This window comes from Narcine bancroftii, chromosome 3, assembly GCF_036971445.1.
Source record: "Narcine bancroftii isolate sNarBan1 chromosome 3, sNarBan1.hap1, whole genome shotgun sequence".
Lineage (NCBI taxonomy): Eukaryota > Metazoa > Chordata > Chondrichthyes > Torpediniformes > Narcinidae > Narcine > Narcine bancroftii.
This window is the reverse complement of record NC_091471.1, coordinates 159,138,071-159,152,927: the sequence shown is the minus strand read 5'-3', so window position 1 is coordinate 159,152,927 and position 14,857 is coordinate 159,138,071. Positions and strand designations below refer to the sequence as shown.

At 38.1% G+C, this 14,857-nt stretch overlaps 1 protein-coding gene across 5 annotated transcripts in view; it reads right to left on the bottom strand.

Moving 5' to 3' along the window:
- Window positions 1-14,857, bottom strand: part of LOC138757775 (tRNA methyltransferase 10 homolog A-like) — a 62,285-nt gene that overhangs the window by 44,045 nt on the left and 3,383 nt on the right. For 4 of the 5 annotated variants that reach the window (XM_069925638.1, XM_069925640.1, XM_069925641.1 and 1 more), the window contains exons 2-4: window positions 12,811-13,083; window positions 10,160-10,322; window positions 9,396-9,467 (exon numbers count right to left, since the gene is read on the bottom strand). In XM_069925638.1, coding sequence (XP_069781739.1) covers window positions 9,396-9,467; window positions 10,160-10,322; window positions 12,811-13,046 — 471 coding nt within the window. In that variant the 5' untranslated portion in view covers window positions 13,047-13,083. The remainder of the gene's footprint in view (window positions 1-9,395; window positions 9,468-10,159; window positions 10,323-12,810; window positions 13,084-14,857) is intronic. The other variant, XM_069925639.1, reaches the window with a different exon arrangement.

The window sequence follows — 14,857 nt, the reverse complement described above, 5'->3', positions numbered from 1 at the left end:
TCAGGGGGATAGACAGGGAGGTTCTGTGAACAAGACAGACTCCCAGATAGTAGGTTGCCTCCTAGGTGCCAGGGTCAGGGACATCTCAGATCGAGTCCACAGCATTCACAAGCAGGAGAGTGAGTAGCCAGATGTTGAGGTGCACATTGGTACCAAAGACATCAATAGGAAAAGAGATGGCAGGAGAACGGCAGAGCAGAGCTGGAGTTTCTGTGAGAAATTAGGAAGGGGCAAGACAACAATATTCCAAAAAAAAAAAAAAAAAATTTGAAAAGAAAAATAGCACAATTATGGCTGACAAGAGAAATCAAAGCCAAAGTAAAAATCAAGAGAGGCCAAACAAGGAAGTAAGAATACAGGTACCCACCACTATTCAAAAGTTCGCTTTGCGCCATTTCACTTTTACGAAAGATCTTCATTAGTACCTGTTTTTGCTCACTGAAAGAAGATTTTTGCTTTTATGAAAACAGATACCCGAGCAGCGAGAGTGCCGCCACCAAACTCCTTCCCCGGGAACTACACTCAGCATCAAGCCTCATTAGCTTTGAACAGAAGATGACCCTCTTCTTCTGTCTCCTACACCCCAGTCTCCTGTACCTCCCACCACCCCAACCTCCGTCGACTCAGCCTAACAAACCATCATCACACCTCTCAGCTTTCCAGTGTGCTTGCTGCTTTCCCTATTCTGGTAAGTGAAACGACACTGTACATACATTATTTCTATTTTATATAGGCTGTGTACCATATGTGACAGCATACAAGGCCCACAGGCTTATAAGACACCCCTCAATTTTATCAGGAAATTTTAGGAAAAATTTGTTTGTAAAACTTGGACAAAACATGCAACTAGGACAATGGTAAAAATTGTTTTAATAATACTGCTGAAATTAACAAGAGAAAACCTTTTATAAGAGAACATTAAATCAAGTAACTATCATAAACAAAAACACAATAAAAGGTTTGGAGAACATCAAAAACTTTAGTGGCTTTCTCTACATTGGAGAGACCAGTCACACAATGGGAGATCGCATCGCTGAGCACCTCCTCTCTGTTCACAACAACAGAGACATCCCAGTAGCCAACCATTTTAATTCCGAGTCACTCTCGCAGAATCACATGTCTGTCCATGGCCTTGTGTACTATCCCACCGAGACCATCCACAAATTGGAGAAACACCACCTTATTTTCCTACTGGGCACTCTCCAGCCAGAAGGCATTAACATTGACTTTACTGCTTTCCACTAAATTGGCTCGCCTTTTCTTTCCCATTCCTGTCTTTCTAGTTCTTCCACCCACCCAGCCATCCCTCCCTCTTTTCACCACCTATCATCTCCTGCCTATGCCACCCCCCCTTCCCCCTCTCTTTTGTTCAGACACCTGCTGGCATTTTCTCATACTTAGATGAATGGCTCAATCCCAAAACATCAGTAACACTGACCTGCTGAGCTTCTCCAGCTTTTTGTGTTTTTACTTCAACCAGTGTCTACAGATTTTTGAGATTTACTTCTTCCTTTCAAAAAAATTATCAGTATCAACACCTATCAAAAAATATACCAATTAAAATAGAGGAAGAAATAATAGATCCAGCAGGGAGGTACGTAATGATAAAGCGTCAGATATACTCAGAATTTTGGAATCTGCTCAACGAGGAGGATCAAAAGTTTATGCAGGATTTTTTTTTGAAGATTGCAGACACACAAGGAAATATATTGATAGGAGGGATTTTAACCTTAATCTGGACCCAATGTTGGATAAAACTGGACAAAAGACAAGCGAAAAGAATAAAGTAGCCAAATTTATGGTTAAATCAATGCAGGAAATGAAACTTATGGATATATGGAGGAGGCAACACCCAAGAGAGAAGGAATACTCATATTATTCAAGTAGGCACAAAACTTACTCGAGGATTGATACGTTTTTGCTGTCAGCCCATATTCAAGGGAGAGTTAGGAAAACTAAGTATAAAGCTAGACTACTATCAGATCATTCACCCCTGTTATTAGCAATAGAACTGGAGAACATCCCACCAAGAACATATAGATGGAGGTTAAACTCCATGCTACTTAAAAGGCAGGAATTTAGAGTTTATTGAACGCCAAATTAAAACACATTTTGAAATAAACACAGGATCAGTGAAAGACAAATTTATTTTGAAAGCCTTCATTAGAGGGCAGATAAGTTATGTGACTAAGATGAAAAAGGATTACAATCGGGAAATCTTTGGCTTGGCTTTGCGAACAAAGATTTATGGAGGGGTAATGTCCACGTCAGCTGCATCACCTTTGTTGACCTCACCTCACAATCAGGAAATAGAGCAGTTGGAAAGGGAGATAGTAAGTACAGAAAAGGAACTAGTAAAAAGGGATGATATAGCGAAAAGGAGAGAATTGGCGGACAAAAAAATAAAATCTGAAACATTACAAGCCTATAAGGTGGATAAGAACATAATGAAAACAAAGCAAAAATATTGCGAACTGGGATTAAAAAAAAACCACACAAAATATTAGCCTGGCAACTTAAAACAGAACAAGCTAAAAGAACGGTTCTGGCATCAAGGAAAAAGGACAAACAAATTACATATAACCCAACAGACATTAAAGAAATTTTAAGGAATTTTATGAACAATTGTATCAAACTGAGAACGAGATGATAAAATAGAAGAATTTTTAGCTAAAATTGAACTACCAAAATTGCAAGAAGAGGAACAAAACAAACTAATAAAACCATTTGAAATAGAGGAAGTACAGGATATATTAAAAATGCTGCCAAACAATAAAACACCAAGAGAAGATGGATTTCCAATAGAATTTTATAAAACATTTAAAGAGTTATTAATTCCTCCTCTCCTGGAAGTAATGAACCAGGTAGAAGAACACAAAACTTGCCAGATTCATGTAAGATAGCAACAATTACAGTAATACCAAAGAAGGGGAAGGATCCATTAACACCAGCATCATATAGACCAATATCTCTACTTAACTTAGACTATAACATAATAGTGAAATTATTAGCAAACAGATTGGCCGATTGTGTACCTAAAATAGTAAAACAAGATCAAACTGGATTTATTAAGAAAAGACGAAAAGTGGACAATGTCTGCAAACTTATTAATCTAATTCACGCTGTTCACGGAAATAAGAAACCAACAGTGGCTGTTGTTCTAGACACAGAAAAGTATATAAATTGGATTAAAGCATCGTATAATGGACCATTGGCGAAGGTAGCAGTAAATGGATATGTGTCGAGTCACTTTAAATTAAGTAGGTCAACTAGACAGGGATGTCCACTATCCCCCTCATTGTTCGCCTTAGCAATAGAACCTTTGGTAGAACTGATAAGAATTGAAAATAAAATAAAAGGGATAAAAATAAAGGAGAAGGAGTATAAAATCAGCTTATTTGCAGATGACATCATAGTATACCTAACAGAACCAGAGGTATCAGTAAAAGAATTACATAAGAAATTGAAGAAAGATGGAGAAATATCGGGGTACAAGATCAACGCAAATAAAAGTGAAGTGATGCCAATGAGTAATGCAGATTATACAGAATTTAAAAAAGAATCACCATTTAAATGGCAAGCACAAGCAATCCGATACCTAGGGATCAGGTTAGATAATAATTTAACCACTTGTACAAACTAAATTATCAACCACTAATAAAGAAGTTGCAGGAAGACTTAGAACATTGGAAAGAATTACCGCTAATGTTGATAGCGAGGGTAAACTGCATTAAAATGAACATGTTCCCAAGGATATAATACTTATTTCAAACACTACCAATTCCTTTAACAGAATATTTTTAATGAACTAAAGATAAAGAGTAAGGAAATTCTTGTGGAAAGGGAGGAAACCAAGGGTAGTGTTAGATAAATTAACAAAGAGATATAATCAAGGTGGTTTGCAGTTACCAAATTTTAGAAATTATTATAGAGCTGCACAATTAATTTATTTATCAGATTTTTACCAGACAAGGGAAAAACCAGACTGGACTAAGATAGATCTAGATAAAATAGGGGAGAAGATACCGGAAAATATACTTTATAAGTGGGATGAAAAGCTGGTGCAATATAAAAACTCACCAGTACTGCATCATTTACTTAATACATGGAAGAAGATCCACTTAGAAAGGAAAAAAAAACAAATTACCAAATACCAAAATTATTATTGACGCAAAATCCGCTAATCCCTTTTACAATAGATAACCTTTCCTTTAGAGAATGGGAGAGAAAAGGAATCAAAAGAATATAAAATTGTTATTTGGAAATAATTTATTAACATTTGAACAGTTGAAGTACAAATATGGAATAACTCATGGTACAATGTTTGCATATCATCAATTGAAAGCTTATTTAAAGGATAAATTGGGAAACAGCTTGAGATTACCTGAAGGAAGCAGCATTGAATATGTGATTACAGACACAATGATAATTAAAAGATTTATAACCAACATGTACATTGAGCTGCAAGATAAGGAAAATGAAATAAACTATAAACCTAAGCAGAAGTGGGAAAAGGATCTAAACATAAAGATAAAAAATGAAGTATGGGAAAAGTTATGTTCTGGAACTATGAAGAATACAATAAACACAAGGTTATGCATGATACAGTATAATTAGTTACACAGGAAATATATTACTCCTCAAAAATTAAAAAAATGGGATTCAACATTATTGGATAGATGTTTTCACTGTAAGAAGGAAATGGGAACAACATTACATGAAACTTGGGCATGTACGAAAGTGAATACGTTTTGGGAAGAACTAAATTAGATACTAAATAAAATTACAAAAAAATAACATACCAAAAAAACCAGAGATATTTCTTTTAAGTAACATAAGAAGTAAAGAATTAGGCCTCAAATTGGATAAAGTGCAAAAAAAATTCATTATGATAGCCTTAGCGTTAGCAAATAAATATATAATGTCAACTTGGAAAATGGAAGAGACCATGAGTATACAGCAATGGTACATGGAAATGAATAAATCTATTCCATTGGAAAAAATAACAATTAAAAAAATAAAGTCACAATGTTTAAACAAATTTGGGAATCGTACATAGAACATATCAGAGAGAGCTTGCCTATGGCCTCCATCCCCTAAAATGTGAGAATGAAAATGATAAGACAAAATGACTAGATGCAGTGTGTAATAGATGATGCATTTTTCTTGTTTATTTTCCTTTGTGTGAAACTATTGTTTTATGGTTTTATTGTATTGTATATGTTGAATATTTATGGGTTTTAGAAGGGGGTGGGTAGAAGGGATGGAGGGTCAAAGGGAAAAAAGGGAGAAAAGACCACTGTGTAAATTTAATGAGAGACGTTTGTACATATTTTGGTTGATATGGTTCAAAGTGTGAAAAATAAAAAATTATAATTAAAAAAAAAAGCCGTTTCGGCCCACGAGTCCGTAATTAGGTATGAGTTAATTCTGGGCATGACCAACCTCTCAAAGTAGATGTGAGTGCTACTGGGTGATAGTCAATAAGGCAGCGCACTGCTCTTCTTGGGCTCTGGATGACTGATGCCCTTTTTTCAAAATAATATTTTATTTATTTTCCATACATGTAGTTAGCAAATAGTTAATACAATAATAAAATGCAAAAAATACACATATTTATAAACCCTCCCCCATTACCCACAAAAAATTATTTAAAAGTATAATAATATAGTAATGTAAAATAAAAAAAAGAAAAGAAAAAAAAAGAAAAAGAAAATCTTCAAGTGTTACTCTGAGATGCACAATCAAACACACAGGACATTAACCAAGCTTCTATATAGTCAATTTAGAGAGGATCAATATTGGACTATGCTCTTTTGAAGCAGGTGTAGCAATGAGAGCTTGAAAATGTCCATGAAGACTCCAGCTAGTTGGTTGGCACAGAGATTCAGTATCCTGCCATGTATGGCATCAGGGCCTGACATCTTGCTAGGGTTCACCCTTTTGTGAGATGTTCTGACATTGGCCTCAGAGACAAATATCACAAGTTCACCAACTTCTGCAGGGATTCTCATTGGGACTGTTGAATTCTCCTTTTCAAAGCAAGCATAAAAGGTGTTTACCTCATCAGGTAGTGAAGCATCACAGCTATTTATGATGTTAGGTTGCGCCTTGTGGAGATCTGGATCACTGATCTTAAACCTATTTACCTTTCCCTCAGTAGGTTGTGATTCCTTTGATTCATCCACAGCTTTTGAAGGTTGGGGTACTCAGGGTATGTGCGTGTGGGCACACACTCATCCACACAGGTCCTGATGTAGTCGGTGACAACCGTGGAACCCTCATTTAAGTTTGAAGGTGAGTTCTTGAATATGGCCCAGTCCAATTCATAGCAGAGGAATTGAATGAGCATTTTGCATCAGTCTTCACTGTGGAAGACATTGGTTGTACTGATTTTTCAAGGGTGTCAGGGAAGAGAGACGAGTGCAGTCACAATCACCAGAGAGAAGGCGCTTGGGAAGTTGAATAGTCTAAGGGAAGATAAGCCTCTCAGATCAGATGAATGCACCCTCGGGTTCTGAGAGAAGTAGTTATAGAGATTGTGGAGGCATTGGTAATGATCTTCCAAGAATAAATAGATTCCAGCATGGTTCCAGAGTACTGGAAAATTGAACAGGTCACTCCACTGTTTAAAAAGGGTCAGAGACAGCAAAAATAAAATTATAGACCCATTAGCCAAACATTGATGTTGGAATCGATTGGAGGTGCATGACAAAATAGGCCAAAGTCAGTATGGTTCCCTTCAGGGAAAATCTTGCCTAACAAAATTACTCAATTTTTTTGAGGAAACCACAAGTAGGCTAGACAAAGCAGATGAAGTGGATTTTGTATATTTAGACTTTCAAAATGACAAGATGCGAGCCCATAATATTACAGGAAAAATACTAGCATGGGTAGAGCATTGGCTGATCAGCAGGATCCTAGTAAAAACACAATGCTAGAGAAACTCAGCAAGGATAAAGATACATAATTAAAGTTTCAGGCTTGAGCCCTTCATCAAGGTATGAGCTAAATGTAGAGAGGCACACAGGAGGTAAATGAAGGAGGGAGGGCATATCAGCAAACAGGGGGAGGGGAAATGGCTCTGTGAATAGAAAGGGAAGGGGTGGAAAACTGGAAGAAAGAAGACAGAGGGATAGGGAAGAGAGGGAATATGTGACTGGGCTAACAGAAACTGGAGAATCAATGTTAATGCCATCTGATTGGAGAGTGGCCAGATGGAATATTTGGTGTTGCTCCTCCGATTTACCTGTGGTCTTGGTTTGAAAGTACATAAGGCCATGGACAAACATGTGAGGACAGGAGTGGGATGCAGAATTGAAATAGTTGGCCACTGGGAGATCCCGGTCATTGAAGGTATTCAGTGAAGCGATCTCCCAGTTTGCATCCAGTCTCTCAGAGAAGTCCACAATGGGAGCACCGGATACAGTAGATGACCCGCACAGATTCACAGGTGAGGTGTTGCTTCATCTCGAAGGAATGTTTGGGGGCCCTGAATGGAAGTGAGGGAGTAGGTGTGGTTGCAAGTGTGGCACTTTCTGCTGCTGCAGGGTAAGGTGCTAAGGAGGCAATTTGTGGAAAAGGACAAGTGGACAGATGGAGTGGTACCTGCAGAAGGCTGAAGAGGGGAAGATGTGTCTGGTGGTGGGATCATGTTGTAAGTGACGGAAATTGCGAAGGATAATGTGCTGGATGTGGAGGCTGTTGAGTGGTGACCAGGGAAATTCTGTTTTTGTTATGTTTTAGGGTAGAGGGGGCCAGGGCAGGGCCAGGATGAAGAACATCTTGGATGAGTTGTACTGGAACTCTTCATTTTTGGAGCAGATACAATGGAGATGGAAGAATTGAGAGAAAGGAAAAGAATCTTTGCAGGGGACTGGGTGTGAAGAAGTGTAGTCATGGTATTTGTGGGAGTTGGTAGGCTGTTAAAAAAATGTCTGTGGAAAGCTTGTCTCCCAAGATGGAGACAGAGATCAAAAAAGTAGAGTGTTGCTGGAGATGGACCAAGTGAATCTGAGGTTAGGAGTGAAAGTTAGCAGCAAAGTAAATAAAGTTGATGAGCTCATAACAGGTGAATGAGGCAGCACCAATGTAGTTGTTAATGTAGCAGAGGAAGAGGAGGAGGCTTGTCTGTGTCGGCTTGCAGCAAGGATTGCTCCACAAAGCCAACAAAAAGGCAGGCATAGTTGGGACAAATGGCTAATCTTTTGATTTACAGAAAGTGGTATGAGCCAAAGGGGAAGTTATTGATAGTGATCCTATTGTGGATGGCTACTGGTTATTCGTGGTGTTCTGCAGGGTTCAGCGTTTGAGCCACTTTTTAGGTTGCATGTTAATGAGTTGGATTGCAGAATAAATAGCTTTGTGGCAAAGTTTGAGAAGATACAAAGATAGATAGAGGAGGAAATGAAAAAGAAAGAGAGAGTAAAATGGGCAAAGAAGTGGCAAATAAAATATAATGTTGATAAGTGCACATTGGTGGAAGGAATAAAAGGGCAGACTATTATTTGGATGAGGAGAAAATTCAAAGGTGCAAAGAGACTTGGGACTCCTTGTGCTGGATGCCCTAAAGGTTAACCTACAGGTTGAGTCAGTGGTGAAGGAGAATGCAATATTGACATTCATATCTAGAGGATATGAGCAGGGATGTGATGTTGAGACTTTATAAGGCACTGGAAGATTCCTGGAATGAACAGATTAGCAAATGGGGAATGCATGACAGCTCTTGGACTGTTCTCCTTAGAGTTCAGAGAGGGCACCTCATAAAAGCATTTAGAATGTTGAAAGGCTTGGACATCTACTCTGGGCAAGTTGTTGTTTCCCTTGGTAGGGAAGTCTAGGACAAGAGGGCACACTTCAGATTGAAGGACACCCATTTAAAACGAAGATATGGAGGAATTTCTTTATCTAGAGAGTGGTGAACATCTGGAATTTGTGACCACAGGCAGCTGAAAAGGCAGAGATTGATAGGCATCGGAAAAGCCAGAGTATCAAAGGTTGTAGGGAGAAGGCAGGGGAGCAGGGCTTAGCGGGAGAATGGAAATAGCTCATGATGGAATGGTGGAGCAGACCTGATGAGCCAAATGGCCAACTCCTGCTCCTATATCTTATAGTTATGCTCTTGTGTTTACCACTCAGATTAAACTCATTGAAGCAGAATATCAAGATATACTCACATTACAGTTTGTGGGTCTATTCTATGTGTAAAAATTATTTCTGTATAACAACAGTATTCACTGCTTTGTTGGATATTAAATGGTTTGGGATATTTCTGTCTGGTAAAAGTAAATGTTAGGGATACTAAGTACTAGAGACAATTGGATATGAGAGTGAAATTCAACATATTATTTTTCTCATCTCTAGAAAAGCGACTGAAACTGGTTGGGAAACCTCACCTTAACAGGATGTGCTGCTTTTCGATTTTCTGCATAACACCTCTGAATCTGATTATGAAGCTTTTTGATATCCTAAATTAAATAAAACCATTTTAATCACCATGCATTTGGTAATGTTGTAAAATAGATCAAAAGTTTGATAACAAAATAATATAAACAAAGCACACAGTGGACACATACAAATCACATCTCATTGTTAGTTCTAAAAACATTCTTCTCAATACTAGAAAAATCTCATTCAGTGATGGGACAACAGAATGAGAAGACACAGGAAATTCAGAACACGAGTACTGAACATTTTTACAAATTATTTGGCTAACTTCCACTTTGTTTTTAAACTCAGACAAAGAGTTCATAGAAAAGGGAACTAAGAGAAATGAGTACTTTCAAAGGAGAGAAGGAAGTAGAGGACAGAAATTTTAAATTAAGAGAGATGTGGAGTACATATTTTAATTTACAAGTTTTCCGCTCTACAAGACATCTGGGGGAGAGATGAGAAAGGACACATAGCACACTAAGTGCTAACCCACTGATTTGTTAAAACTCTCTCGGCCTCCAGTTTGGACACTCAAAACGAAGTACCCCTTTATACTTAAAAAAAAACATCAGCTCAGACTGTACAGTTATAGTTTAGAAACCAGTTATGAATCTTTATCATTGCTGGTGCTCCTGCAGCTAATACCAACAAAGCTTGCTATAATAGAGCGATTCCCAGGCTGGAGAGAGCAATGAATTCTATTAAAAGTATTTCAACTCCTCCTTACCTTTAACGCCATCAAACTATCAAAGCTACAATCCAGTACCACACGAATGTTACTTGGAGTGACATCCCTCTTTAAATATTTCCTTGCAGATTCTTCAATCCCATCCTCGTTTCGAGTTTGACGTTCCCGTCTCTTTTTCACTTTCTTCTCTTTACGTTTCTGCCTAACCAGAGAAAGTAAAAGATCAGTCAAAAAGATGAGTTTAAAATTTTAATTCCACTGTTATTGGATGAAAGAAACTAGCTCATTTGTAACAATTTAATATAAAAGTTCCTATTATTATTATTTTGAACTAAGTTGGACAACACCAATGGTGACTGCAGAGGCATTATTGAGTGGAGAAACTAGGAAGTTGTTGTTACATTGTATTTTCATAAAGTTTGTTCCTCTGGTATTTTGTCGAGGTACTTTGATTGGGTTGAAATTGCAATTCTTATCAAGGAAATAGCACATGATAGTTAAGAGACACAAGAAACTGCAGATGATGGAATCTTGAGCAAACAAAATGGAGGTCAAATAAATAACTGCTGGAGGAACTCAGCAAGTCAGGCAGTATTCATGGATAGAAATTGCCTATCAACGTTTTAGTCCAGGATCCTCAAAAAAGGTTTCAGACTCAAAATGTTAATAGTTCATTTCTCTCCATGGATGTTGCTTAACCTGCTGAATCCCTCTAGTTCCTTTATGTTTGCACATGAACAGTTAATGTGCAATTTTGCTATTCCCGACAAAGGTTTTCAGCCTAAAACATTGACTATTTATTGTCTTCCATGGAAACTGCCAGACCCAGTAAGTTCCTCCAGTATTTTGGGTGTATCTCCATCTTTTCTTGTTTACTAAATTTCTCACAAAGTTCATGTGTGATACCTTAATTTCTTCCACTTTCCTGCACTAAAAATCAACTCAAGTTTATTGTCATCTGGTTGAACAAGTACCACATAACAAAACAGTGCTCTCCAGTCCTCGGTGCAAAACATGCAGACACTCAACCAGACATAACATGCATACAGACAAATAATACATATGCAGGACAAGCATTTCATCTATAAAAATAAATAAATATTGTTTTGTACAAATGAGAGTTGGATGGTTATTGTGAGCAGTTTCTTTGGTTGTTCAGCATTCTCACTGCCCTTGGGAAGAGTTGTTCCTCAGCCTGTGGTGCTGGCTCTGATCCTCCTGTATCTCTTCCCTCATGGAAGCATCTGAAAAATGCTGTTTGCAGGGTGGAAGAGGTCCTCAACTTTCACTAGAGTGAACTCTTGATCCTTCTGATTGATGGAAATAGTTTTGCTAAATGTTGGTGTTCATGTTTTTCTCATCTCCATGTTTTTTTTTGTATGGTTTGGCAATAGATTAACAGAGTGTATCAAAAAGACACAAGAGTTATAGGAATTTTGAAACAAGAGGGAGGTATATCTTGCATTCTCTATTAACACTGTTACAAGATCAAACCAGCAACCACAAAGAAGGCATATCACACAGGGGTAAAGATGAACAATTACTTTATTAACAAAAAAATTCACCTTCAAACTTTAATTCAAAATCCAATTTTTTTTAATAACAATGCCCTCTGGTTACTATGCAAAACTGTGTAAAACTAATAAATTCCCCAGCCTAAATATAACATATGTAATCAAAGTCTAAGCTACACTTCCAATCAGCCCACAGAAAAACTTAGACACAAAACAAACAAAACACACAAAACTTCGATCTCAACTGAAGCAAAGATCATAAACAAAATTCAGTTTGTTTGGTAAACTGAAGCCAAAAGATATTTGAAAGAGAGAGAGAGAGCAAAAAATTTGAAGTTGTCTTGTTGCTTGCAGAGAGGAACAACTGGCTTGGTCGGGATCCTTCTGGCTGCCTTCAGAATGTTCATCATTTTTGAAAATCCCAACATTCTAAACTGTCCTTCAGACCATGACTCAAGCTCTGGGCCTCCTTCCACTCTACACTCTACTTGGTTTATCATCCAAGTCCAGAAATTTTTAGATCATTCTCTGCACATGCTCAGTCCATCTCCCACTCTCTCAGCAGTCCACCTTCACCTTGGCTCTCTAAGGCAAACTGTCACACAACACATAGGCCAATACACAACACAGAACTCTGTAACAACACTTTCAACAACTTTTGTATTCAGTCATCCTATTCCAGGAGGTTCTTTTTCCATTTTCTCTTAAATCACCCTCATTTAACTATAACCAGACTGCTCTGAAAGTACTAAATGACAGTCCTTTTATTGTTTCCAGTCCTCTCTCTTTTCACATTCACTTGTTTTCTCACTTTTCCAGTTCTGATGGAGGGTCACTAGAAACAAACAAAGGTTCTCCCCCTACTTATGCAGCCTGACCTGCTAAGTATTTTTATAGACTTAACAGTTACAACTACTCCTTATATTTTCATAGTTCCATTATTCAACAGGGTACTTACCTTTACTTCCCGAAGATCTAATTTCTTTCAGCAGTGTACTTTTGCTTCACAACTGCTGGTGTTATTAAAAGAAAATAAAGGATGCAGATTATAGCTTGCAAAGTATTGACAGAAGTAACAACATTCCATTTCAGAAGAATTTTGACATTTATTCAAAGAAGAGTATGTGGGACCTAAAGAAATTAAAAGCGAGACATACTTTGTCCAATTATACATACTTGCGTTGTTCTTTTTGTTCGTGCCATCGTTTCTCTCTCATTAACTTCTTCATCTGTCTTTTTGACATGGGTTCCCTTCTGCCAATATCCCATTCATTCTCATTCACTTGATTTTTCTCATCCATGAACTTGCAGTTACTGATTCCGTGCTGTTCTAGTTTTTTATCCTTTGAATCCATGTCTTCCATTAAGGCTGCAGTAGGTTCTGCCCCTTCACCTTCTTCCTGAGATCCCATTATGGATAGGATTTTTGCTACCTCATCACATTAAAAGCTGGGGAAAATAAATACATTTTGGATTTAAATCATAAAGAAATACAAATATAATGCAAAAACAAGACATCCTTGTTTCAATGTTTTAGTCCAGGATCCTCAAAAAAGGTTCCAGACTCAAAATGTTAATAGTTCATTTCTCTCCATGGATGTTGCTTAACCTGTTGAATCCCTCTAGTTCTTTTATGTTTGCACATGAACAGTTAATGTGCAATTTTGCTATTCCTGACAAAGGTTTTCAGCCCAAAACATTGACTATTTATTGCCTTCCATGGAAACTGCCACACCCAGTAAGTTCCTCCAGTATTTTGGGTGTATCTCCATCTTCTCTTGTTTACTAAATTTCTCACAAAACATTAATTGTGCAATTTAGGTAGGCACAAACCTCGATGTTATGAATACTGCCCTAATCACTGATTACCTCACTTCTTTGTAGCAACATTATCTCGATATACAAAGCTGCCATCTCTTCAATAAAAGTAGAGGTAGGAAAATAAAAGAAACTGACTAAATGTTAATTAAGATGCTGAAAAATGGCAACACTGGCAGAGCTGTTGTATTGGCAACACTGCCACTGATGAGGACCCACGGAGAGTGGAGAGACAGCACTACCATGGGCTCCAACTGCCCATCCGACTGCTGTCAGCTCTGTACAGGCTTTAACCAGCCTGTTAATGGAGCCGACAGTGATTTTATTTTAAAATTCTATGATCAGCAGCAATCACAAGGGGTTGCATTTCTCAATCTCTGGTCCATGGCCTGGTGTTACAAGACAGTCTGTTGTGACATGAAGACAAATATATAATAAACTAATATGCAAAACAAGGTTGTAAATATTACGACAAATCCTATCAAAACAGAACAAAGTCTTGTTGGTCTGGGAATGGGCTCAAAACTAGCCAGCACCCATTCCCATTGGTGATCTGAGTTTGTCCTTAGTGGTCAGTCCTAAATAAAGGAATCAATGGGTGAAAAAGAGGTTGAAAAGCACTTACTTTATACAAACAGGCCAAAAAAAGGGGGCATGGATGGGCCATCAAACCCCTCAAGCCTGCACCACATTCAACAAGGCTGATTATGCTGGCCTCAACTACTCTTCTGCACAAGTTCACATCCCTTGATGATCCCATCCTGACCATGTCTGTGGATGACGTGCGTGTTGCCTTTAGGAGTGAATCTGAGGAAAGCATTTGGTCCGGATGGAGTACCTGGATCTGGATTAAAGATCTGTGCTGTCTAATCTACCAAGGTATTCACGGATATCTTCAATAGCTCACTCCAGCAGCGTGTGGTAACCACCTGTTTCAAACAGACATCATATAGAAGCCCAAGAAGAGGGTTGTAACCTGCCTGAATGACTATTGACCAATAGCATTTATACCAACAGTGATGAAGTGTTTTGAAAGGCTGGTGATGAAGCAGATCAGCTCCTGTCTGAGCAGTGATACAGATCCATTTTAGTTCATCTATTGTAGAAAGAGGTCTATGGCAGATGCCATCTCACTGACTCTACACAAAGCCCTGGAACACTCAGACACTGCAAAAATGCATACATCAGGATGCTCTTTATTGACTACAGTTTGGCATTTAACACCATCATCCTCTCAAAACTGATCAGCAAACTCCTAGACCTGGGAGTTAACACCCCAATGTGTAATTGGTGCTTCCTCACCTCCAGATCACAATCAGTGAAAATTGGTAAGAACTTCTCCTTCACAATCTTCGTCAGTACAAGAGCACCACAGGGCTGTGTTCTTAGTCTCCTGCTCTACTCA